The 24,640-nt window shown below is 40.1% G+C and overlaps 1 protein-coding gene across 1 annotated transcript in view; it reads right to left on the bottom strand.

Moving 5' to 3' along the window:
* The window catches only part of PLXNC1 (plexin C1), a gene marked incomplete at its 5' end in the record, with an annotated part of 68,648 nt that overhangs the window by 42,020 nt on the left and 1,988 nt on the right, over positions 1-24,640 (bottom strand). Inside the window, 6 exons of the mRNA XM_032207716.1 lie at positions 1,216-1,285; positions 4,933-5,074; positions 6,079-6,193; positions 11,166-11,266; positions 13,295-13,429; positions 16,348-16,470. Coding sequence (XP_032063607.1) covers positions 1,216-1,285; positions 4,933-5,074; positions 6,079-6,193; positions 11,166-11,266; positions 13,295-13,429; positions 16,348-16,470 — 686 coding nt within the window. The remainder of the gene's footprint in view (positions 1-1,215; positions 1,286-4,932; positions 5,075-6,078; positions 6,194-11,165; positions 11,267-13,294; positions 13,430-16,347; positions 16,471-24,640) is intronic.

The raw sequence follows: 24,640 nt of genomic DNA on the forward strand, positions 1-24,640 counted from the left end.
AAAACATAACCTGAGTTTACCCTCCAAGCCTATTGTTCTGTTCTGCTTATTCTGAGGACAAATTTAGTATGAAATATCATCTGTGCTAAGATGCTGAAAGTCATACATTTCTAAAAAGCGTGAAGCAGACAGAGCACTTTGGATTTCATTTTGATGTGTTTTTTCCGGTATTTAAGTGGCCAGATTGTACTTTCTATCCTGAAAAGGACAGAGAAAACCATCACTGATTCTTTTACAGCTTTCCTGAACTTCTATTATTTGTGTGTAGTGTTAGCAAGTATTGTTGGTTTGCTGTTGTCTCCCCTTTCCAAAAAAAATGCCTGTTGGAGACCAGCTCATTGCTTTTCGATGCATCAATGAGCACAGAGGACAGTGAAGAGTAGCATAGGCTTTCCCCACACATGTTGAGAAATGCTGTGATTTAGAGGAGGACAGCTCTTTTCCTGTGTTGCAACAGGGACTGGGCAGTGATGTGCCACTTCCCAAAACGCAGGAGATCAGTTTCATCACTGGTGCCTATAAATTAGGCTCCATGTAAAGGACAGGGGTGTGAAACGCTGCAGTTACCTAGAGTATACATTAGTCACATCTAAGTTTTAACAAACAAAAATCATACAGGGTTAGGTCACATACTGGGTAGAAATGATTTCTACTGCAACCTCTCAACAAGAAGTGTAGCTCTGAAAAATAGTTTGTACAGAACAATAGGCATTTACTATTACTGTTAGGAGATTAGTTGTTACTTTCTGTTTTAATTGTATTCATTTTACCCATGTACCACATCTAAATCACAACCTATTCAATTAAAAAACAGCTCCATAAAGTTACTTTCAAAAAATCTCTTTGATTTCTCTGACTTAGGTCTTCTCCTGAGTATCAGAGGCCCACCTTTTTCATACAGATGAAAAAGATTTTAATGTCATTATGGCATCCTTTATTATTTTTTCAGACATTTGTCATTCAGTTATTATAACGCCTCTCCTACAGCTGCCAGGGTCCCATGAAATAAAAGAGTTGTCAAAAGAAGCAGCTCCTTAAGGGCAATAAAAAAAGAGGTGAAGGAGGAAACGGGCCAAGAAAAGGGATTCGGGTATCTTTAGTGGAATGTATTTCCTTAAAAAATACCAGAAAAAAGAACAATCATAGTTCATATCCCCCCTTCCTGCGCACACACATAAACCCCTCAAAGAACTTCAATAGGAATCAGGCTCTTACTTTTCCAACTGAAATGTTTGTGAGATATTCCAAGAGCTCGAGGACAGCGATGCTTCAAGGACTAGACAATCTGGAAAAATGTGACTGTTAGACATATGCTGGATATTACAAGAAATACCTGTTAAAAAATAATTGACTTGAAGACTCATATGCCTTCAGCTGTTCTCTACATGGTATTCTCAAACACATATTCCTCACACTTCTGACTGATAAAAATAACCAGATTTTATCCTTCCATAGCATCCTTCTGCTGAGTTATTTAAAGACTATACACACACTCATTAGTTTAGCTTGATGCCACCTATGCACAATATAGACAAGTAATGCAATTGTAAAGATACAGATAAGGAAATGTCACCGTAAAGTGGGAATGTAAAATCATCTCCTAAAGAGCAAGCAGTATACCTGTGGCACAGCCAGACCCTGAATTCAAACGTTCTAACACAACAGACCGTTCTAATGCAAGACACCCCAACATACTGTACTTCTATTTCTTTCTGTCTCACTTGGTTTCAGAGTCTTCTTTTGTAATCTGTGCAGTAGCAATTTTCATCCTATTTAAATCTTTTATGATTGCATGAGTCAATTTGCCATTATTTCAGCTAGTAATTACTATACCGACAATTCGCTGGCAGCTGTGGAATGAAAGACTATCTTCTCCCATGAGCAGAATACCACATCGAAAAACAGAGTTAGATATATACCACTTAAGCCATAGTCTCTTTCATCTGTGTGCCTGCAGATGTGTACGTCTGCAGAATGAATGGCTGTCTGAGATCAAATGAAACCCATGTGTGCAGACCTTTCTGGCTTTTCTATGCTAAGAAGCAGATAGCTTTTTAATGCAGGAAAGCTACATAGATTTAAAGCATACCCACCTTGTAAAGGTAGGGAAAGCTTTATCTTTACCACAGGCTGGCTTATTCAGATGAAAACCAGCTTTGGCTACATCTAAACTGCTAAATCAGTACCATCTCCTAGCTCCACATGCCAGCACGGCACATGGGTGCTTACTGCAAAGGTCACCTGCCCACTTTTCAGAAACAACCCTTGGTACTGTTCATGTGCTTAAATGCCTTACTAAATGGAAAGCAAAGAGTCTGATTTTTAAAGGTATTACAATGCTTGAAGATGAAAACACCTATTTGCACCTCCAGAAATCTACCTATCCGCAGAAATCTGACATGCTGGGCACAAAATTGCCCAAATCACTTGCCTAGGTCATTATATGAGATGAGTCTTAAACCACAAACTCCTGGAAAACAGTATTTTACTAGGAGTAATAAGTAAAAGCAAGCAAATTACCGCTTCTGGCAAAGCTTGTCTTCTAAGTTTAAATACTTAAAAATGACACAGTCAAAAATGGTTTCCTGATTTTGTCTCTGTTGAAAATAACAGAAAAACAAACAAACAAACAAAACAAAACAAAAACTTGCTTTCTGCATGGCCTGGTCTGACCTTTCAAAATCCATCTGACTGCATTGAGTAGCAGATATTTTCAAAATGTTTTTTTCAAGAAATGATACCTGAAGCAGTTTTGCAAATGCATGTTCTGGTGAGACTGAGGTCACTTTACACGAGGTGCTATAAACAGTCAACATAACTCTCACACTTCTATTACCCACTAACATAACTCATAGGAACATGTGAATGGCAGTAACACTGGCAGGCATGAGCTAAGCTCACAGCCTTCTGGTTAAGACTGTAAAAGCATTCATCTTTGGCACAAAACACAAGCAAGGCAACCAGGCTTCCATAATACTACATGTATACTCTGAAGACCGGCTAATGGAGTAAGAGAAAGCCCTAGTCCAGGAAGACACAGAACCAAAATGACAGTGAACTCCATAACTACAAGAAAGCATGGCATTTGGGACTAGGTCAATAAAGGACATATTTTCTTCTCTAATGCTTTTGTCCTTAAAAATCCATTTATAGTGCTTACTAAAGCCACCTTAATACTCTAGAATACCCAATGCATATCAGCCTAGCTGTCACCTGCTAGGGAAAAAGTCTTTTCCTCTTGATTCTCAGAGAGGAACATGGCACACAAAAACATATGGTATCAGAGGAATTTTTCCTGTGCAAAGGCTGTGGATAAGCTCCTGAGGTCACCATATTCCAGGGAACCTGCCTCTATTCTATTTTGTATTCTAACATAGGCAACTGAAAAAAGGTGAAAAGACAACCTCTAATAAAAGAACCCTGTGCTTCTATATAGATCCCTGAAGCAATGCAAGGGGGATATTTTACTCCTGCTAGTCAAAAAGACTCTACTGTGAAGGATTATCATCTGAACTTTGATAACCTAGAGAAGAGCTCAAGAAGTCCAGTAATTTACCACATCATTCTATTACTTAATGACAGAATCATAAAATCATTTAGGTTGGAAAAGACCTTCAAGATCATCAAGACCATTCCTGTGTTCAGTTTTGGGCCCCTCACTACACGAAAGACATCGAGACCCTGGAGCGTGTCCAGCCTTCACCTTGGGCCTGGAAGGGCCCAGAACACAAGTCCTGTGAGGAGTGGCTGAGGGAACTGGCGTTGGTTAGTCTGGAGAAGAGGAGGCTCAGGGAAGACCTTATTGCTCTCTACAACTACCTGAAAGGAAGGTGAGGGGAGCTGGGGGTTGGCCTCTTCTTGTGGATAACTTGTGATAGGACTAGAGGGAATGGCCTCAATTTGCTCCAGGGGAGGTTCAGGTTGGAAATTAGGAGTCACTTCTTCTCAGAGAGAGCAGTCAGGCATTGGGATGGGTTGCCCAGGGAGGTGGACCCAAGTGCAGCACCCTGCACTTGGCCTTGTTGAATGTCATGGGATTGGCCTCGGACCATCAATCCAGCCTATCCAGATCTCTCTGCCATCCAGCCAGTTCTTCACCTAGCATGCTGTACACCTGTCCAAGCCATGAGTTTCTCCAGGACAAAGTTACCCACAAGATGCACAAAACAGATGACACAATCCATGCATTCAGTATAAATGGCTCAGGTCTCTAATTCTGAGAACTACCAGTGAACAAAGTAGAACAAAAATTATTAATAGCAAATGGATTCAACCAGTAATTCAGAAAGATTAAAGAAATCAAGTCAAACTCAAAAAGATATACCAGCCAAATTGCCCTTGAACATCTAATTGGGAAAATCCCTTTCTTACAAGTATCCAAGATAGGTTGACAGAAGGGTTCACTGAATGTTGAGGTTATTTATTGTACAGACATTCACAGATTCTCCTCTTAATTATGCTGGTACTGATTGTTGCAAAGACAAATTCTGTTTGCAGGTGAGAGAAGGGCTAAGATAGGTTAATTTGTCAAGGCAGGGCACTGGAACAACACTGTTTCTATGGCTCCAGCCAGCTTGATTGTCATTGAAGCTACCTGAAGTTTCCTTACATAGCTGCTAACTGCACCACGTAAATATACTCCCCAAAGCCGAGAGACTGCACTGCTATAGGCTTATTTGAAGAAACTGCTTCTAGTTATAGGTTAATATGTTTTATTACTTCTAGAGAGGATTCCATATTAACAGATATTTAATTATCAAGAATAGAGTAAGCATACTCAAATCACTTGACAAAACAGGAACTTTTTTTCAATGACATTTAATAAAGAGTATTACCTACTACTATACTCATAAGGCTAGTAATTGTGCTCAGTTCTCCTCAGCAATAAAAGACAGCGAATAAGTACTAAATAAATGTAATATTAAAACATACCATGATCCATTGTCACCCGATTAGTTAGTGTGCAGACACAGGATGAGTTTTCCAGTGCTATTTCACAAAATATTTCAATAGGTTTTACAATTTCTATCATGCAGGAAGTAAGGGGTTTGCTTATGCTTGTAGACACAGCGACCTATAAAACAATAAAAACATAAAAATATAACATATTTCTTGTAAAAATTGTTAACTTGTCATCTTTTTTTAACAGAAAACTTGAAACTATGAAATGCAGGAAAGAAAATTTTTATGGCAGAAGCAGACGGTTCATTAGGTAGCCTCTCCAAGGAGAGGACCTCTCCCAACAGGAAAAACAATACAAAGAGTCCTGAAAGGAACAGCATTGCTTACTTATGGAAATTAAATGGATCTCTAAGGTATGTGAGGGGAGCATTCGGGAATATTTTTGATCTAAAAAAAAAAAGAATTTTGCTATAAAAGTATTATATGCTGTTATAATTCCTTCAAAATATTTGAGCAAGAGCATTCAAGTCCTCACAGAGAGCCTACATTTGCATCCATATCCAAAATGCACTTAATTATGAAACAGAATTTGTCTTGTAATTAATTATTCTTTGTTTCTCGCTGAGAGTGCTTTACAAATATGAACACACTAATGCATTCAATCAGGAAACCAGAAACAATAGCATGCAGATTAAGTGGCCGGTCACAATACTTGATAATCAAATACTCAAGGCTATGTTTGCTGTGAACAGATACCGAGTAAATACTAATATCAAGCACTTAAAGACGCATTTGTGTTAGCATATGCGCCCCAGTGAATGTTTTGTAACTTGTTACAAAGCTCAGAACTTACATAATGCACTCAATCCATATTCACTGGGAATATGAAAATAGCTGATAGTGATATAATGGAAAAGTTCTCTTTGTCAGCATAGTGAATCTTTGAGTCAACATCATGAAGTATAGCTTCAAGATACATTTTATGGGAGAGGAAAAGAACATCTGTCTGATCTACATATTCAGCATACTGAGATTTCCAGTACTTTTGCCAATTGTTGAGGTAAGAAGGACATACATATGGAATGTAGTGACAAAAGAGGGGAAGCGGCAATAAGTGACAAAATGACACGTTTTAAGTCACAATAAACAAATACACATAAAATTGGGTGTACATACCTGATTTCTCTCAGGGAAACTTAGCAGGATTTTCAGATCTTTATCAGGTGCATGTGAAATGTTATACCAACCCTTTGTGCTGTTTGAACGTGTACAATTTTCTTTTAATGTGCACCTAAAATTATACATAAAATTATACTAGCTTCCTTACGATGGCTTTGATTTCAGACACTGTACTTCAACTTATTTAGTATGCTATTGATTTTTTACAGCAACACTATTGATTTTTTTACAGGAATATGGTTAAAACTGCAAAAAGCTCCAGGGAAACAACCAGCAAAATCTTCTGCTTATCAGAATAAATTACTCTGCATTGATATATGCTCTAGGGTCTTCATTACGTCAACAGAACTTAAACATATACAAGATACTTGGCTAGTAACAAGGGACGTGGTAGCCTGAGATGGAATTCATCACCCCCGCTTTCAACTACTTCATTGTACAGCTCTAGATCTGACCCCTTTTCACTCTAGACTCAATGGGGAGAAATATGCTCTTTCAGGGTAAGATTCTCCTAAGTTATTTTGGACATTCACACAAAAATGAAATGAATCACACTATAGATTCTGCTGCTTCTCTCTAATAAGACTAAGAGGAGACGGGGATGAAACTCAGACGTGGAGCTGGGATTTGAATGTGTAGAGCTGAGATGAATTCTTTTTCCTAATCACCTCTATTGTCCACTGATGTGAATGGTAAACTTTGCTCTTGGTTAAAAACACCTGTTTTGAAAAGGTAGTTCTAAATAGATTTCTCCATCTTCAGTAATAAATTAATTTCAGAAGAAGGATGGCAAATAGTAAACAAGAATGTTGTAAATGTCAAATTGCAGGAAAGAAAAACTATACAACAGCACAAAATTAAGTAAGAAGGAGGGAACACCAGGATATATAAGTACTATAAGGATAATACATATTAAAGCATGCAATAAAAAAAGAGAATCTTGGAATACAAATTAGATAGACAGTCACTGAGTCTGAAAGATGAATCTTTAAAATACTGTCTGTTGCGAACAGCTAATGAACAATTCATAGATTAACTTCAAGTAATTTCCTATAGCTAGCAAGTAAGGACAAGTTACTGCCAAATGCATATAACTTAATATTTTAATATGAATTTGAATATTCATAAATGTGATACTTAATGCTTTAATAATAATACTTTTCTACAAAAGGTAGAAGCATGTCTTGCTTCAATCATGTGACCAGTGACATGTTTATTAGGGAACTAGTCTTTTGCTAAAAACTAGAAATGTGGACATTCTTGCAGAGCATGGACCTTGATATAATTTTTCCATGAGGAGCTCACTGTTTAAACATAATTCACAATGTTTTTGTTCTTTGGAAGGAGTAACACATAAAAGACTTTCAAGAAACATGTCCACCACTTTCCAAAATGCCCCAAATAACCCCACAAACAATACAAACCCTAAGGCCACCTTCTCTGTAAATTAAGATGTTGGCAATAGCAATGAAGTTAATCACAGGGTCACTTCCTTTGTGGTCTAACTGAGGAAACCGCTATGTAAGAGCCTGGTGGAGCTTTGCATCTGAATACATTCAAAACACAACTACACTGTCAGAAATTGAAAGAATGGCTAACAATCAGGACAAATTGAAGTCTCGTTTATATCTCTGTTCACCTTACTGAGATCACAAAGGTCCATCAGCACCAGCTTTAGAACTACAAAGGGTGGCTGGGATCTGTCATTAACTCATGTCCGCAAACCAGATGCTCAAATATGTATACATAAATGATTTTCACTGGGAATGAGGCATGGCAGAGAGACATCCAGAAGTTTCTGATGTGCAGAGGATCACACTCTTGACCATGCAAAGCAATATACTTGTCAAATTTGTTACTAAATAAATACATACATTTCAGTGACACTAATATTAACACATTAAAAAAGAAAACAGTTGATAAAGCTGAATATTTAAAACCATCTCAGGACAAAGATAGTTACATTCTTAGACTGACAGAGCAACACAAGGAGGGAGCCAGTCTCCCTAAACTACAGTGAAGAATCTAACAATATCATTGCAAAAAATGTACTATCACCTATGACCAAGGTCTGCAACTGTCTATGCCAGGAAAGAAATTGTCTTTTGTTGCTCTAAAAGCTGATCTTTAACTTTCAAACAATTGGCAATGGAAAATAGTCATTTCATAGGAAACAGACACATAAGGGGAAGTAGAGCATCTGATACCTCTCAGCATAAATTTTCACAATTGCTCTGTAGAAGCCAAGAGTAACAAGAAGTCCACCCATTTAAGGATGACATTATTTTGTTGTATTCCTATTTTGAGACAATCTACACTGTTTGCAAGCACACTGTAAGGAATACAACAGACAAATATTATTTGTGAATCACACAGTTCTGAAAATTTACATCCAAATTTATAGAGAAATACTAAGAAAGTAAAAAATATCAATACAGCAAAAGTAGCTGAAAGTTTCTGCAGTCTGGCTTTCTTGGAAAGGTGGAATAGCCCAGACCCTGTCCAACACAAGAGAATTTAGACATAGTATCAAGACAAGACACAAAGCAGAGGGTGAGGTTAATTAATTAACTGGGAGAAGAGAGCAAGTTGAGAGAGCAGGATTCCAAGGCTTCCATGAGAGGCAAAGGGGCACTGTCTGCTTTAAATACCCTTTGGAACTTCAGGTTCAGATTTCAGGCACCCATAGACATACATGTACTGGGTTATTTCCATATTGAAAATACATGTAAAACATCAGTGCCTTGTACTGGAATAATTTCAACATACTTTAGGTAGATCTGATTCATCTATAAAAAATCTATAAACACTAGGAGAAATCACACTATGCAATGACTAATTGTTTTGAATGATTTTAAGGGAAAAGAGGAATTTATATATTTGTCCCTATGGAAGACAGAGTAGACATGGGAAGATTGGCAACATTTTGTTTCATCTGTAATAAAATATGCATATTTTTTCATCAAAATACTGGATTTGAGTTCATGCAGTCTTCAAAATGAAGCCCTGCTATTAAGTTTTATTTAAAAAAATAAGTGCGTATTTAATACAAAATTTATTTTCAAGTGAGAGTATAAAACATATAATTGATCTCTAATTCAAAATAAAAACTTTTGTGACAACACCATGTGCATTTTTTCAAAAAAGAATAAAATATTACATATTGCTATAGTGAACTTTGATAAAAGTATCTGTTAAAAACATGTCCTCTTTTTCTAAAACTTTAATTAGAGCTCTCTCTTCACAAAAACATTTAATGATGCTAAGTGCTAACAATGAAAAAATATGTAGGTGTTGAAGAAGATCCATATTATAGTACTCCATTTTTTCTCCAAAAGAGTAAACTACTTCTTTTTCAACCGGGTGGAAACTTACGGTGATTCCCCTACTAAGTAGGGGATTTACTGACTGAAAACTGTTATTTGTAAGCTCTTTATAAGGTAACTAGATGCCTGACAAGCTTAATGCTGTAACTTATAGAGTCTCTAATAAAACAGGAAAAGAGGATATGAAAAAAAGAACAAACAAACAAAAAAAGCACCCTGGAGAATAAACACCTACTCTCTTCTGATAACCACCTTTGCAAACACAAAGAAGCAAATCTTCAGCAAAATCATGGTAGCAGTGAAACAAAATCAAAATGAGTTGTATTAACCTTTTAAAGGATGCTTACTAGTGGAATTCCTTAAAAATAAATCTTTTAACCAGTTTTACTTCATGTTTTAATCAGTGACAAACTGGCATAAAAATAAGGTATACGCTGGTAACATCAGCTGATGATAGAAAGTTGGGAACATAGCCATGCAGAGTAGGATGAGACTACCACACAGGAAAGCTTAGATAACTTTGAAATGGGATGACATTTCAAAGCACAAGTACAAGAATGTGTACCTACAGCAATAAAAACCTCACAACCCATATGTGCTATAGACTGGAAACTCATCAGTTGGAAAGAAAACAGAGAAACAGAAGGGCCTGGGGGCTTTGTTTGATCATGGATGATTGTGGCCCATCAATATGATGCAGTCATGAAAAAGACATTTATGAACCCAGGACACAGTAAGTAAGGTGCTTCCTGGACAGACCGGGAGGGATTAAAGACCACTGAACAAGCTGAAATCTCTTGTGGAACACTTTGACAGCCCAGGCCGTCCTTATTTTAAAAGGATGCATAAAAACTTCTCAGAAAATCTACTGGAATGGAGTTGAAGAAAGGAGTGCCTTATGTGAAAGGAGCTGTTTCAGCACAGCATTACGAAAGTGAACGGGACTGCAAAACCAGGGAGACAATTAATGTGAGGGACAGGGAAAACCACTGTGGGCACTAGAACAAGTATAACCCCTCAAATAGATACGTGTGTGATGAAAATGAGCAGAGAGATTTTAACCAGGAAAAAAATAAAACATTTGGATAGCCATGCAATCAGAACAAGCAGGACAAAAATCCTATCTAAATTTAAGATGGAGCTTGATCAGTTTACGGTGGCTTTACATTATGTGATTTCTTGCAATTGCCAAGACTAGGCTCGATGACCCAGGAATTGTTTAAATCCAGGCCAAAGACATGCAGTAGCTTTAAAACCTGATTCAAAGAAAGCAGCAAACCTAATCACTCAAATGCAAGGATGAAGTACTTAGAAACTAATTTTCCTCTAGGCTAGACCAAAGGCAGTGGATCCAAAGCAGGGAATTGTGAATACTGAAGACAACTGAGTGCTCTTTCCCTGTACTAACCTGCAAGAGACGCCCAACTATTAAGATAATTCAAGTATGAGTATACAGTTTTCTCTCTCAATCAATTTAGAAAGCAAAACCATCTGCTCTAAAACCAGAGCAATTTCTTCTTTTTAGCCCAACGTACATTTTATGGATAGATCTCAAAAGTCGGAGGGTTAACATAGGCTGTAAAAGGTACAGAGCTCCTTTGCACATAACAATAAAGTGGCTCATAATTACGGCTATGATTGATTTCATAAAAGTTCAGTAGATACAATCTTGATGCTGAATACCCCCAAGCCTGTAAAAATGTACACTGAGTAATAATGCATTGCTTTTATATGCAAGGCTAAAATACCAGAAAATACCTTCGATTCAAAGAACACCACCCACAGTAGGGATCCTTTGCAGATAAGCATTCTTGCTCGGAAACATATCTACTGCAATTTGCAACTGGTATTCTTCTCACCTAAAACCAAAGAATGCAATAATACACTGAATTATAATAGCCTCCAGAAACAGGGAAATCGAGGGTTACCATTAAAATTCTGACAGCAACCAAGCACGATCCCTTCAGGGAAGTTTCCTTACAGACTCCCCTCTGCCAGGAGACCTTTGGATAGAAATATGCGGACTATTTTACACACACTGCATTTTGTCATCAGATGATGAAACTCCTCTGACAATGACAATTTGGTTGTACTACTCAAAGGCCAGCATGGACAGAGTAATGCAGGAAAGACTGATTAGCATAGTGAGTTATAGGGAATAATAGAAAGGAGGCGTATTTTACAAATAATGCTCTGCTTAGCAGCATAGTTTTCCTCTCATTAGAACTGAAATTTTTAAATGATAGATGAAGATGCATCCAAAAATGCATGCGCAAAACAAAATGCATCTGTGTTTACATCAACATGTCAGGTAACTGCATGTGCACACTGGAACAAGCGCATGCAACTACTTAGCATGCATGCAAGCAAATGCTATTTCAATAAGCAAATATAATTGTGGCTGTATTGTATATATCTATACTTGTACATTCAGCTTGAATATCCTAGTCAGCCATTTTCAGAAAAGGAAAGGAAAAAGAAAAAAGAGAAAGCTGTTTACAAATACAATAATGCTATTAATAACAGTGCTAATTAATACTTTTAATAAGAAAAATGTTCCTGATTCAAACCATTTGTTTACAAATCTGTAAAAATTAAAAGTTTCTATGTTTAGTGAACAGAAAGAAGGATATATAGCTTTCTGCAGAACTGCATTTACTTTTTCCAACTACAAATTTTAAAATTCAATTTAGCTGAAAGTGTTTGAGATTTAATTTCAGAAACTAGACAACATCTTAGACGACTAGCAAGTAGAAAAAAAAGACAGTGTAGATGCCTTATTTAAGCTACAAGAGATGATTAGAAAGGCATTTATTCCTAGAAGCCGTTGCTCCTCTATAACAAGTTGCTCTTGCCAAAGAAAACGCGAGTCTTTCCTTTGAATATTTACATATATTTTTGACAGAAATTTTGAAACCTTCTGCATTTGTGATAGATGGTTTGTATCAGTCAGGAGTTGTCCCACCAACTTACCCACTCTCTCAGACGGCAGGTTAAAATGGTATGTCCACTGCTGGAGAAGGGATCTTACTGTAATGTAAATGAAGGTAACCAAGTGCTGGGTAAAATCCTGTCCGGCTAAGATGGACAGCCAGCCCTTATATTTTCACTTCCATCTTCCCAGCTGCTGGCGAGACCACGGGATTTGCTGAGTTGATGCTCAGCAGCCCCGCTGCAGGACATGCTGCAACGACTACACGGGCTCCTGGGAGCCACTGCTGGGATGCAGCTCTGACTCAGATGCCCACACGCAGCAGCTTCCAGGGATTGCCGGACTCCTTGGCCTCACTATGCGCACACATTAATCACTTCTAATTCTGGGGTTGTTTTGTTTATTTGTTTGTTAAGTCTAGGCCTAACTGAAGATAGTGAGAACTTTATCACTGACTTCATCAGGACTAAGACTTCAAACCCATCTCTCACAAATTAAGAGATTTCTCCACATCAGAAAATGCATAATTGAACAGCAAGCCCTGGCCTACCAATACCTGGATTACCACTTCAGAGGAACTCAATCTCCAAAGAGCCTACAAGTTTTGTTTGCAACCTCCAGGCTTGATTCTGCATGATTCCAGCCTCCAGGAAAAAAAAGAGAAAAAAAAGCCTCTCTTGATTGAATGACATAAAATAATCATGGGATTAAGGGCTTTGCTGGATCAGAACAACAGTGGGCAGCACCATGGAAACAGAAGCTCTTCAGAGCTCTGCAGAAATGCAACCAAAACTTAGAGAACATAGCCCAGTCTTAGATATAAAGCTGGTAACTGCAGTTTGGATGTTTAAATTTGGACTCTGACCCATACTGATGCTTCACCTCTAAAGTGTCAGAAATCCTTAGAGCAATAGTTTACTTTTTTATTATTATATTTTTTTAATGCTGTGCTTACCTTATTGGCAGATGACAGATAGATGTAGTTATTATCTACTGGATCAAGTCGAAGTTTGGGGAAAACAGAGGTTTCTTCTTTAATTTCATATAAAATCTCTGGGCAGTTAGATTCCATATCCTCATTAAGAATAGCCTAAAACACATGAAAGAAAATGATTCACAAACCCTTTTATTGATCAGTTAGTATTTTAACCAAAAGCCCAATTTCTGTTCTTTCAGTAACTATATCAGAGTCTCTGAGCTGATTTACTGTGCCCTGATACTGTTTACTTACTGCACTGGGTCTCACGCTGTGGAAAGATGGAAGAAAAGACCATCAGAACAGAATTTCTACAACATACACAGCAGACACATTTTGCACTGAACCTAGCACTGCTTTAGTGTATGAAACATCCCACTCACCAAGTATATTCATGATTGTCACAGAAACTGAATGTGGAAGAGACACCTATATCCCCGTCATATTGTGCTAAGTACTCCTATGAGTGGAGAAGAGAGTAGTAGTCCTCAGAAAACAAACTAATATCCAGGTACCCATAATGTAAAAGTGGATCTATGCAAATAATTGACAGCAGCCTTCAAGACAGAACTTTCTTTGTGGCTTCTGTGAGTATACATCTCAAGTGGTTCTTTCTTATTCTGCTCAACGGTAGTTTTCCACCACCCTTCTCACCAAATTCAACAGAACTAGAGACCACAGAAACTTTAATTTGCAAGTTAATAAGCACACTAACACTGATACAAGTTTCTTCCATAAACATGACTAAACAAGGTCATGTTCATGGTCTCTGCTGTGCTAAGGAGACATGAAAGACTTCAATTCTGTTTTTCATTATCAAAAGCACAGTGTGATCAAATAGACAAAAGCTTTTCAAGCTCTCTATTGTATTCCTTTCCAACTGTCTGCAATAGAAGCAAAAAATTAGAGTCATCCTTTGCAGTGTAGACAGGAAATGTACATTCTAGCAAAACTCGGAAAAAAATAAAGTATAAAAGACCTCTGGCTGGATGGTTGAAAAGTTTGATAGTGAGGTAAGATGACTTTCACTTCTAAGCAACTTATTTAAGCTAGCGTAGGTCAACTATATAAGCTAAGGCAAAATTAGCCTTGAATTTTCTCCCTAATGGACAGTCATTCACATCATACAGGCCAACGAACAAATAAATATGCTCTTTGGCCCTGCTCTCCAAATCTACCAATATTTAATATTTCCACTGGTAAATATAAGGGTATGTAGAAGGAGAGTGTCTGCTCCTTTAATGGTACCTGCTCAAGGATCTTTTCCAAGGCAACAAGGAAAAGGGAGACAGTGATGGGAACCAAGTCTGGTCAGTAACAGGAATCGATGAGGGCATGAGACAATATGGGAATCTTTATTCCAGTAAGGTTATCTGGTAGAGGACTTCTAATCTGGGAGACAGTCACAATACAGAAACATCCCAGTCACACTTGTTGCTGGGCTATCAAACTGCAGGTTCTGGTTCCAGGAAGGTCAGTCTGGCCTTTACAGCTGACAAGATTGTGAACCGTGAGAGCCATGGAGACTGGGAGGGTGCAGAAACTGCAGAGTTCTGCAAACCCACAGGGATGTGCAGGGGCAGGAGGGACAAAGAGGTGGGGAAAGGTTTAAAAGGGTATAAAAGGGCCGGTCACGAGTAACAGGGCCTGTCGGTGCACTTGTCTGGCCAAGTCCTGCGTCTGATCACCACTGTCTGTCCTATCTTCTCATATTTTCCCATTAAATCTTTCCTTGACTCTTTCTGTGCATATTCACACTGTCCCTCAGTGTACATGCTGCAAGGACTACTTGCCAACTCCTGGCCAGACCTGTGTGTGTGTGAGGGAACATCAGTGCCAGCTGCTGGGAGTGTAGATGTCCCCAGCCTGTGGTGCCAGCAACTGAAGAGAGTGGAGTCCTAGCATCACATACTGGAGTGAGTGGGGTCTTCTGCTCCCTGCCACGGGACAGAGCCGGTCTATGTTCCCAAATCAGCTACTGGGGGGGCCAATGCGGGTGAGGTGAGTACGGGCTCCACACTGGCAGCTGGAGCGGGGCTGTAGGTTGCAGCCCCTGTGCCTGGTGCTGGCTGCTGGAGGGGCCCACGTGTCTGTATCTTCCCCAGCCTGCTGTGTGTGGGGTGTGCCTGTGTATTTGCCAGCAAACTTTAAGCTGGACCAGGCAGCAAGTAGCAGGCACCTTGGATCCAGGTCGGGTATCAGGTGGGCAGGGAGTCCATGCTGGTACGCCCGGGGGGACCTGCGGATGCGGTGTGCATGAGGGACGAGTCTGTGAGTGCTGCATGTGTGCAGCAGACTTCAGGCTGGAGCAGCCAGTAGGCCACCCGTAAAGTGGGTAAGCAGGCCCAGAATCCAGTCACGGATGCTACGCAGGCTGAGCAGCCATGCCAGTACTTGAAGGATCCACACGTGTGTGCCTGTGAACCTGGAGAGTGCTGTGAGTGTGCCTGCACCAGTGACCTTCTGTCTCTAACAGCTGGAGGAGGAACGGGCCTGTGTTTTACGTGAGGCCTGTGTGTAAGTGCTGCTGAAGGCAGCCTGTGTCTCTCTGGATACATGCTCAGCTTTGCTGCTGGTGGGACCTGCAAAGGGGAAAGCAGCAGCCACATCCCCAGCCATGGCTGAGACCCTGGGACCACAGGCACCAGGCTGGATCCCAGCGGTCCTTCGTTGGAGCGACTAAAGGGGATAGCCACGCTCTTTACCTCACTTAACAGAAAATCAAAGCAAAGAAGTAAACAAAAGACAGAGTAAATGAGAACTCCACAGTCCATAAATTGATTACCGTGGGCATTAGCAGATTAATGAAATGCTTCCATGAATTCTAAACAGGGTACATAATTGCTTTTGGAAGTTATCTTGTTCTCCAAGTAACAATGCAGCAGTTACTTCACAAACAAACAAAAAAGAAATTCAGAGATGCAGGGTGGTATATCTGTTTATAATCCAGTGCCTAAACAATAGGAAAAAACACCGCATGTGAGCATGGTAGTAGCTGATGCAGAAGGGAGAAATTCCCACACTCCACTTACCTTCAGTAACTGTCCATCATCTGTTCCCAGAAAGAGAACTATCTGATTTAAAACAACTGTGCCATAAACAGCCGCTAATCCAGAGTGAATCAAGGTAGGTGATTTCTTGATTGATCGTTCCTCCTGAAAATCAGATATAGGAGAAAATCATTACAAAACTATTCACCTGTAATGCAAAATGTTAATTCAAAAAAAAAAAAAAAAAAAAAAAAGAGAGAGAGAGAGGATCCCTGGAAAGATTCTCAGAAAACTCAACTTCAGAAAATAGTGTGGGTGACATTTTTATTCTGGCAGAATTTCAGAGCAACATATCTTTGGAAATGTCACAGAAAACTACTTTTTTTATACATGGCAACTGGTCATATCCATGATAGGGATTACATATACTGCAGCTAAACCACTGATCTCAGTGGGACACAAATTTAGTCTAATAGCAGCACATTGCTTTGCAAAAAAAAAAAATCTCTTTTGGGGGACATAAGGCCCCAGACCTATTCTGGATTGCCAGTACTTCTCAATGAAGCCATGTTTTCCCATCACCTGACATCATGTATTATAAAGGCTACATATACACTCAGCAACCACTTTTAAAGGCATGCAAATGTTCTGGAGAAAGCAGACTTCAAACACACAGCCTTTTTTTTGTGTGTCAGAAAATGAAGAGCTTCATCTGCCTGCATGGTTTCCTGCTTTACACTAAAGGAAGTTGAGACCTTATTACATAAATATAAAAATTACATAAAGCAGCATAAAGTTCATGTCAAGGAGAGCATAAAAGTATTTCCATGAACTTTAAAATCAAAATGTTACCTGCAATTCTCTGTCCAAACTGGATGAAGTTAAGAGACAAATGTATGTAAGCAGCTCATGAAAGAAAAAAATGGGTAGGGAATCCCTGTATTTTGTGGAATAAGAAACCCCAAGCCAAATAACCCAGACCTATCACCTTTACTGTAGACAACCAAGTTTTGAAAGGAAGCCCTTACTGTGTGAGAGAGTGGGAGAAGAGCTTAGGCAGAACCAGGTCTTTGGGAACAAGCCCTATATATCAGCATAAAATGCCCAGAATTTTAGCCTCAAGGACAGATCCCTAAAACTACAGGAACCCTCTGAGTATGAGACCTTATTTTGCTTTAACACACAAGACACAGTGTAAGAAGGGACCCTTAATATCTACATTTTGCAGAAACGTGAATGCATTTCCCAAAGTTACGAAGCAAATCTCTAACATGGTAACAGCTGAATCCAGCTCTCCTGCATGCTAGGATGATGGCTTAACCCCAAAAAGCCTTTCCATATAGAAATACATTTTTTTCTGAACAGCAATCCTAAGTCAATTAAAATCTTTTTCAGTCATCTGAATTATTTTAATTAGCTTGCAAGAACGGTCACTTGGAGTAAAAGAAGACTTGATTAACTTTAATATTTAAAGTTTTTTTTTCTTTCTTTTTTTTTTTTTTCATGCAACAGGAAGAAGACATAGGAACTGTCATGTAGTGGCACAGAACTCCAGTAAAACCCAGTTTGGTATGAGCCTTTAGTGCCACAGAGATCTGTTTTATATATGGGGGAAAAAAATGATTGCAAGCATTTTGAGGTGGAAAAAGCTAACTCACTTTTTTATTAGATCAGAGGGTAACAAACTCCAGCACTGGTGCAGACAATGAGCCCTCGCTCAGACCAAGGAGTGAGGAGATGAAGTGTTCCAGGCTTTGATTTCCAAGAGAATTAGGATTTTTTTCTCAGTGCACTGTATAGCAGCGTGAGGAGGACAAACCACCCTAAGTTCCTTGCAGACTCTGTACAATAACATCACAGAAGAAGGGAGGACTCACCCAGTCTCTGAAAAGCTTTGCTGCCAGATTTTATTTTGACCCACATACTAGTAAAATAACTAGTGTCATATCAGTGCATCCTCCTCATCTGACTGAGGAACCAGTACTGACAAGTGTGGAAGCCTCCTCCCCTCACTCTGTTTGCTGGAGGGAGGGTCACTGCGACACTGAGCTAATACAGATAAGGAGAGGAGGAATTTAGATGGTGGGCAGTCACAACAAAAATAGTCTTCTCTCCTTTGCAACCTATTTCTCCAGCATGCCCATTCCCTCCAGGGTGCAGCTGCTGCTTTCACCCTTCTGTCATCCCTCTTCCAAGTGCACTGATTTTTTTAACAAGCCCTTTTACTTCTTCCACTGTGACTAATGGGGTTACAGCACTGTAGGGCCTTCCCAAGCTTTTTCTTTCACAGACAAATCCAGCCCTAAAACATATTTACAGTCTAAACTTCCCTTATACTTGAGGAGTCATTCATCTCCACAGTCATCTATGCTGTAACACTTCCAGGCTCATTCAAACACAAGAAATGCAAAAGAAAAGACAAATACTGCTGCAGACGACTTTTTTTTTTTCTTTTTTCTTTTTTTTGTAAATTTTTCAGTTCAACCTTCTATTTTATTGTTTTGTTCCCCAAAATCTTCACATAAACAGGTAAGCTTAGAGATCTCTTGACTTAACTTGCATCTTGCTTTTAAGATCAACCCTTCTGTGCTGTTTGGTTATTGGCACGAAAGGCATTTATACTCATTTCATATTTTGCACCTCTTTTTCAGGTTTATCTCTGTATGATTCCAGCTGCAGCAATCATATTCCCACTTCTAGTTTCTGTCTTGATTTCCTCTTGATTCTTTTACATTGCTCACCTCAGAGGAAAGGGCAGCATTTTAGCTCACTCAACATTCAACATATTACAGTTGGCCAAAAGGCAAAAATTAAGGATTTGCAAATCCATAGTGAACAAATGGGTGCAGCTATACAAAAGGGCACACAACCTGTGAGCATTGTATAGCAATAGCCAATACTGGAACAATACACAAATGTCTTTCCTAGAGGGAAAAATCTTACGGAAACTCATTCTTCTTCCTGAACTTTACCACCCTTCAAGCTCTTCCATCAGTGGCTACTACATCAGAGGGTAGCAAATACTGGTGCATGCAGTGAGCCTTTATTAATCACAAAGAATCAAGGAGACAAACTGTTCCAAAAATTTATTTCCATCATTTTTTTAAGTGGTATATAGCATAGCAATGCTGGAGGACAAACCCAGGTGTGCAAACTGCAAAACGTGAGGGAGGGTGGCAGGAAATGTGAGGGTCTTCACAGAGAAAGGTCCTGAGCCTCACGATGCAAGGCAGGAGGGCCAGTCAGAGGCTACCCTCGTGGAAGAGGCTGATGAAGGCTCCTGAGACATGGGAGGCTAGAAATGTGTGACTTCTTGCAGCAGAAGAAATGCTCCTACTCCACCCTCAGTTCTGAATTTACAGAATCAGTGAAGCGCACTACTAAGCAGTGAGGGAGAACAAGCTCCATTAAAAAAGGCTTTGAAACCAACTGGGCTTGAACTGAGCACTAGCAGAGAGAGCAAGAGGAAGTGGTGGGTGACAGTGGTTGGAGATTCCCTTCTGTGAGAGATGAAGGCACACATCTGCTAAACAGTCTTGCTGTTAAAATGGGTTTCTTTTTTTAGGGGCCCTGATCCAGTACATTGCAGAGAGACTGCCAATGATTTTCCATTCCTTAGACTACCACCCACTGTTGCACACCCACATGGACACCTAAGACACTGCCTGTAGCAAATCAGGACTACAAAGCTCTGGGGGCAAAGTGAAGGAGAGAGGACCCCAGGTTTTGTCAGTCCTGCGGGGCCAGTGAAGGGTGATGCTTTCCTGGATTTGCTACCCACAAACAAGGAAGAACTGACCGGAGATGTGATAATCAGTGGCAGTCTCTGCTGTAGTACCTATGAGATAACTGAGTTCAGGATCCTGAGGGCAGTGAGGAACAAACAGCAGAGTACAGATCCCTGGACTTCAGGAGACCAGACTTCAGCTTGTTCAGGGAACTGGTTAGTGGGAAAGGATTAAGCCACGGGTCTCTTAAGAAATCTCAACTTACAGAATTTCTAGGGACCAGATGGGATCTGTAGGAAGATGCTGAAAGAGTGATGTTACCTCAAGGTCATTCTCTCATACTTCAGAGATTGTGGAGATCAGAATAAATCTCCAACAACTGAAGAAAGGCAAACATTGCAACCCATCTTCAAAAAGGACAGTGGATGTCATTTACTTTGACTTTAGCAGGCTCTTGACACCATTTCCCACAGCCTTTTTGTATCCAAGTTGAGATGTTGAAGGCTATACAGCAGGACTGAAGGATGGGTCAAAAATTTGATGGATCATCAGGCTCAAGGAGTATCAGTTAATGGTTTGTACTCTACCTACAGATTAGTTATGGGTAGAATTCCTCAGGGAACCTACCCTGGGACATGTCCTACTCAATATCTTTATCAAGAACATGGAGAAATACATGGTGTCAGAGGGACAGGAGATGCACAGCCAAACTCTTTAGTGAGGTGCATGCAGGACAACAAGCAATAATGTCCACAAACTGAAAAAGGGGAGGTTTCCTGTGGATATGACACTTTAAATAAGAAAAATCCTGATGAGGACAATTTTGCAGAATAGGTAGTGCAGTTTCCATCCATGGAGTTTTCAAGCTCCAACAGAACAAAGCCTGGTGCAACCCTGTCTGATCTCGGAGCTGACCCATGCAGGAAGCTGAACTGGAGACCTCCTCTGAAGCTCTTTCCAACCTGAATGACTCTCTGGTCCCAAGGAAGCAAGTCCTCTGTTCAGGAGTCCCCAGGCTCCCAAAATTTCTCACTCAGAACACCTCGTGAAGCCAGACGACAAAAGCAACTCTTCTTCTTACTGGTAATGTGAGAATTTAGAAGTCTCATGTGGCTTACTTCCCACACCAAACATGGGCAAACCGAAACTGGAAATTCACTGCAACTGGGCGGAAATATTCACTCTAGAAATGTTAATTCGATAAGTCTGTCAAACATCAGATGAAATACTAGCAGCCTGGTAATACACAGGAGATGACTTTACTACCGGAAAGTTAATTACAGGGTCAATTTTTGATACCAAATGATATTTACAAGTCTGTAAATCTCTCCTTAAATAAAAGATCATGAATCTTTCGGAATGAGTTGCCAGACAAATTCAAATGTCATTCCTGCAAATTAATGGTCATGATTAAACTGATGCAACTCCGGTGACTTCAACACCTGAATCTACCAGCTAAGATTTGTCCCAGGGTTACAAATTATGCTCGATAAATTAAGGAGCACATACCGACTCACAGACTTAGCACCCACTGAATAACACAAAAATTCAAAGAACAGGCTGTTATGTATCCTTACTTGCATTAAATAGCAGATGAAGATTCAACAGAAATATCATTTAGCAACCGTCTCAGCCTATCTGTGATCCACAAGATCCTGGGATCTCTGGGAGAGATCTGAGAATCTAGTAGCTCCTGTTCAGCCACGGAACAACAGAAGCAAAGCCCTTCTTAAAGCTCATGAGCTTCTGGAACAAGTTTGTGAAAGATTCCAGCATGCCTTGTATGTCCTGGCTAAGGAGCTTCTACTTCATAATTATGATCCACCAAAAATGTTTGTTAGTGCTCAGTCACGCTTCTGAAAAGAAACTGAGAAAAAGATTTGGCAACTTCAGATGTAATGACTATGGAAATTGTGAAGATGATGTACTTATGTACACATAGTTTACGCTATCAAGTTCAATAACATACACCTCAACAGTGTACATAAGCAGATATACTCAAAATGAAGAGATATGGATAAGAGGAAAACAAGTTGAATATAAAATTGCAAAATATTTTCACAGTTTCATCTAAGACGTCACTTTTCTCTTGCTTGTTACAGATCATGTTTCTGGAAATAACAATGTTGCATACATCCAGAATAAACACAGCCAAGTAGGACAAAATGCTCTGTGAATTGCATTTCTCGCATACTGCAAGAAATTAAACGAACTTAGCTTCTTCTTATAAGCAGAGATTCCAAAGAATTTGTTGGAGTCAAATAGTTTTTGATACAGCTGGTAAGCAAAGATCTTAAAAATTACTGATTTTGAATGACAGGATCAAATCCAGCATCAAATCTTACTGCAAATGTCAACGCGGGCCTAAGTCGTGGTCCGCGAGCAGAGACCACACACCTACCATGAGCTCCTGCAGGACGGTAAGCAGTTTGGCACCAATCCAGGGAGGTACTCAAGTTCACACTTAACCTTAAATGCATGGGCATCTCCTCTGAAGATGACAGAACTACTCGTATGCCTAATGTTAAATATGCTCTTAAGTGCTTTACTGGGATAGGGCCAGAAAGCTCGGTACCTTACAGGAATGAGCTCACAGTAGGGCGTGCAGCAATAGCACGGCAGGGATGTCAGGAGCACAAACACCTGCGGGTGAGCCCCTCTTGCAATGTGCCATTCAGAATCGCAGTGCCAACACAGTGCAAGCACAAGCAGCTGCGTGGGTACAGAGAGGGATGAGGATGTCTTGCCTAAGAGTAATCAGAGTAATTACAGAAATGTGAGGAATGACAGGATCGGAAGGAAGATAAACTGCCACCGATCCCTGACATACTCTCACTAAAAACCATATTCCTGCAGTGAGGAAATCGTATTTGCAGTCCCTACACAAACTGACAGGATGTGTCCGTGCACACACACACCTCATCACATCATGTCTGAACTCGACAGTTCAAGTGCACCCAGCAAAGGCAATTAAGACCCGCAGCACACTACAGTGCTTAACATCTTCAACACAAACGTCAGGATCATGTTTGACAAGGTCCACCAGCCACAGACACCATCCAGGTCTTGAATTCCAGGTGATCATCATGTTATAACACACTCTTTTCCTCTGTCCCAACACCGTCTTCAAAAGACTGGACACAGAGGCACATGTAAGCACTGCTGCTTGTCTACACACCCCCTACAACACGCTCCCGATGCTCTGTGCTCCAAAGCCACCCTTTCTGGCCACAGCCCGTGCCAGGGATGGCACACAACTTCCTCGCATGCTGCGTGCTGTCTGACGCGCTGTGCGCTATCTCCCTGCCAGCTCCGTACTCTGCACGCTTCTGAGTCAGAGAAGGGTATGTTCCACTTTCGCAGGGACTCATGATTTGGTGAGAGACAGTAGAAGGATCTGGACTCAAACAACCCAGAAGCAGCAGCATATGGGCCTGTCATCTACAAAAGCATTCTGCATTAGCCTAGCCTAACCTTCTGTACTATAAAAAACATATTACAGCTGAACTAGATGCATTTATTTATATGTTTATAAACTATAAGCACATATCATTAGCTTAAAAAAGGGAACACAGTTAGTCATGTAACGCTACAGGTCGTATTACTACACAACACCCCGATGTCCTGTGATCACACAAAATATTAAAATACCATTATCCCATCGGTGGTAAACTGTACGTACTGTTGTGCCAAAATACCATGATTAATGACATCACTGTAGTTAGGGACATAATGTCAGGCAATCACTTTGGTCCTTTTTAATGTTGGGATTCTTCAGCACTGTGCCCAAATATAATGTACATTTCCAGGAGGGAGACAAGATTTTGGGGTTATGAAAGTAACTTTGGAGTAACAGGAGTCCAATGTAAATCAGACAGATCCTTTGATCTGTCTGATCAGTGGATCACTGACTTTCCGTATTCAGCTGTTTGGATGTGATGGAGAGAGGAGACTGAGAGGAGCACAGGTCAGGGACATATCTGCCTCACCTGACATGTGCTACCTTACCCTGTGAATTCCCAGGGACTCCTCTGGAATTTGTAGCACGAGGCTTTGAAAAGTGCTTATAAAGGATCTGCTGCCCAGGGAGGTTTCATTTTTCTACTTCTGCATGCTCAGAAAGCACCTTCTGAAGAAAACCCATGAGTAATTAGAAATAAGGAATGCAAATTGCAAATCCAACTAGCAAGCAGATATTTGGGGATGAGGATGAGACTTCCGATTCATTCAGCAAGTTTGCCTTGTGAGAGCACCATAATCACGCACTAAGTTACAAATTGGCACTGGATATAAGAGAACTGGCTCTGGCTCTGTTGTGAGAGTTTCACTATTTACTTCAGCACAGTTGTTTCACCCACATGGTGAAATGGGTGTTCCCATTCATAATGACATCCTCTGACACTGGCAGTGGTGTTGCAATTCAGCAGGGAACTGAGCAGAATGAATCATATGTGCCCTCTGGTAGCTTTTATTTGGAAGAATCTCGGCACTCTGCTTTGCTGTGGGCTACATTTTGTTGCCCAGGAGAGACTACTACACTTCTTTCAAGTAGTTTCCAGCAAACTCCTGTCATAACAGTGTAAGGATTCAGGGGTTAAGCTGCAGAC

Source organism: Aythya fuligula, chromosome 1 (assembly GCF_009819795.1).
Source record: "Aythya fuligula isolate bAytFul2 chromosome 1, bAytFul2.pri, whole genome shotgun sequence".
Taxonomy (NCBI): Eukaryota; Metazoa; Chordata; class Aves; order Anseriformes; family Anatidae; genus Aythya; species Aythya fuligula.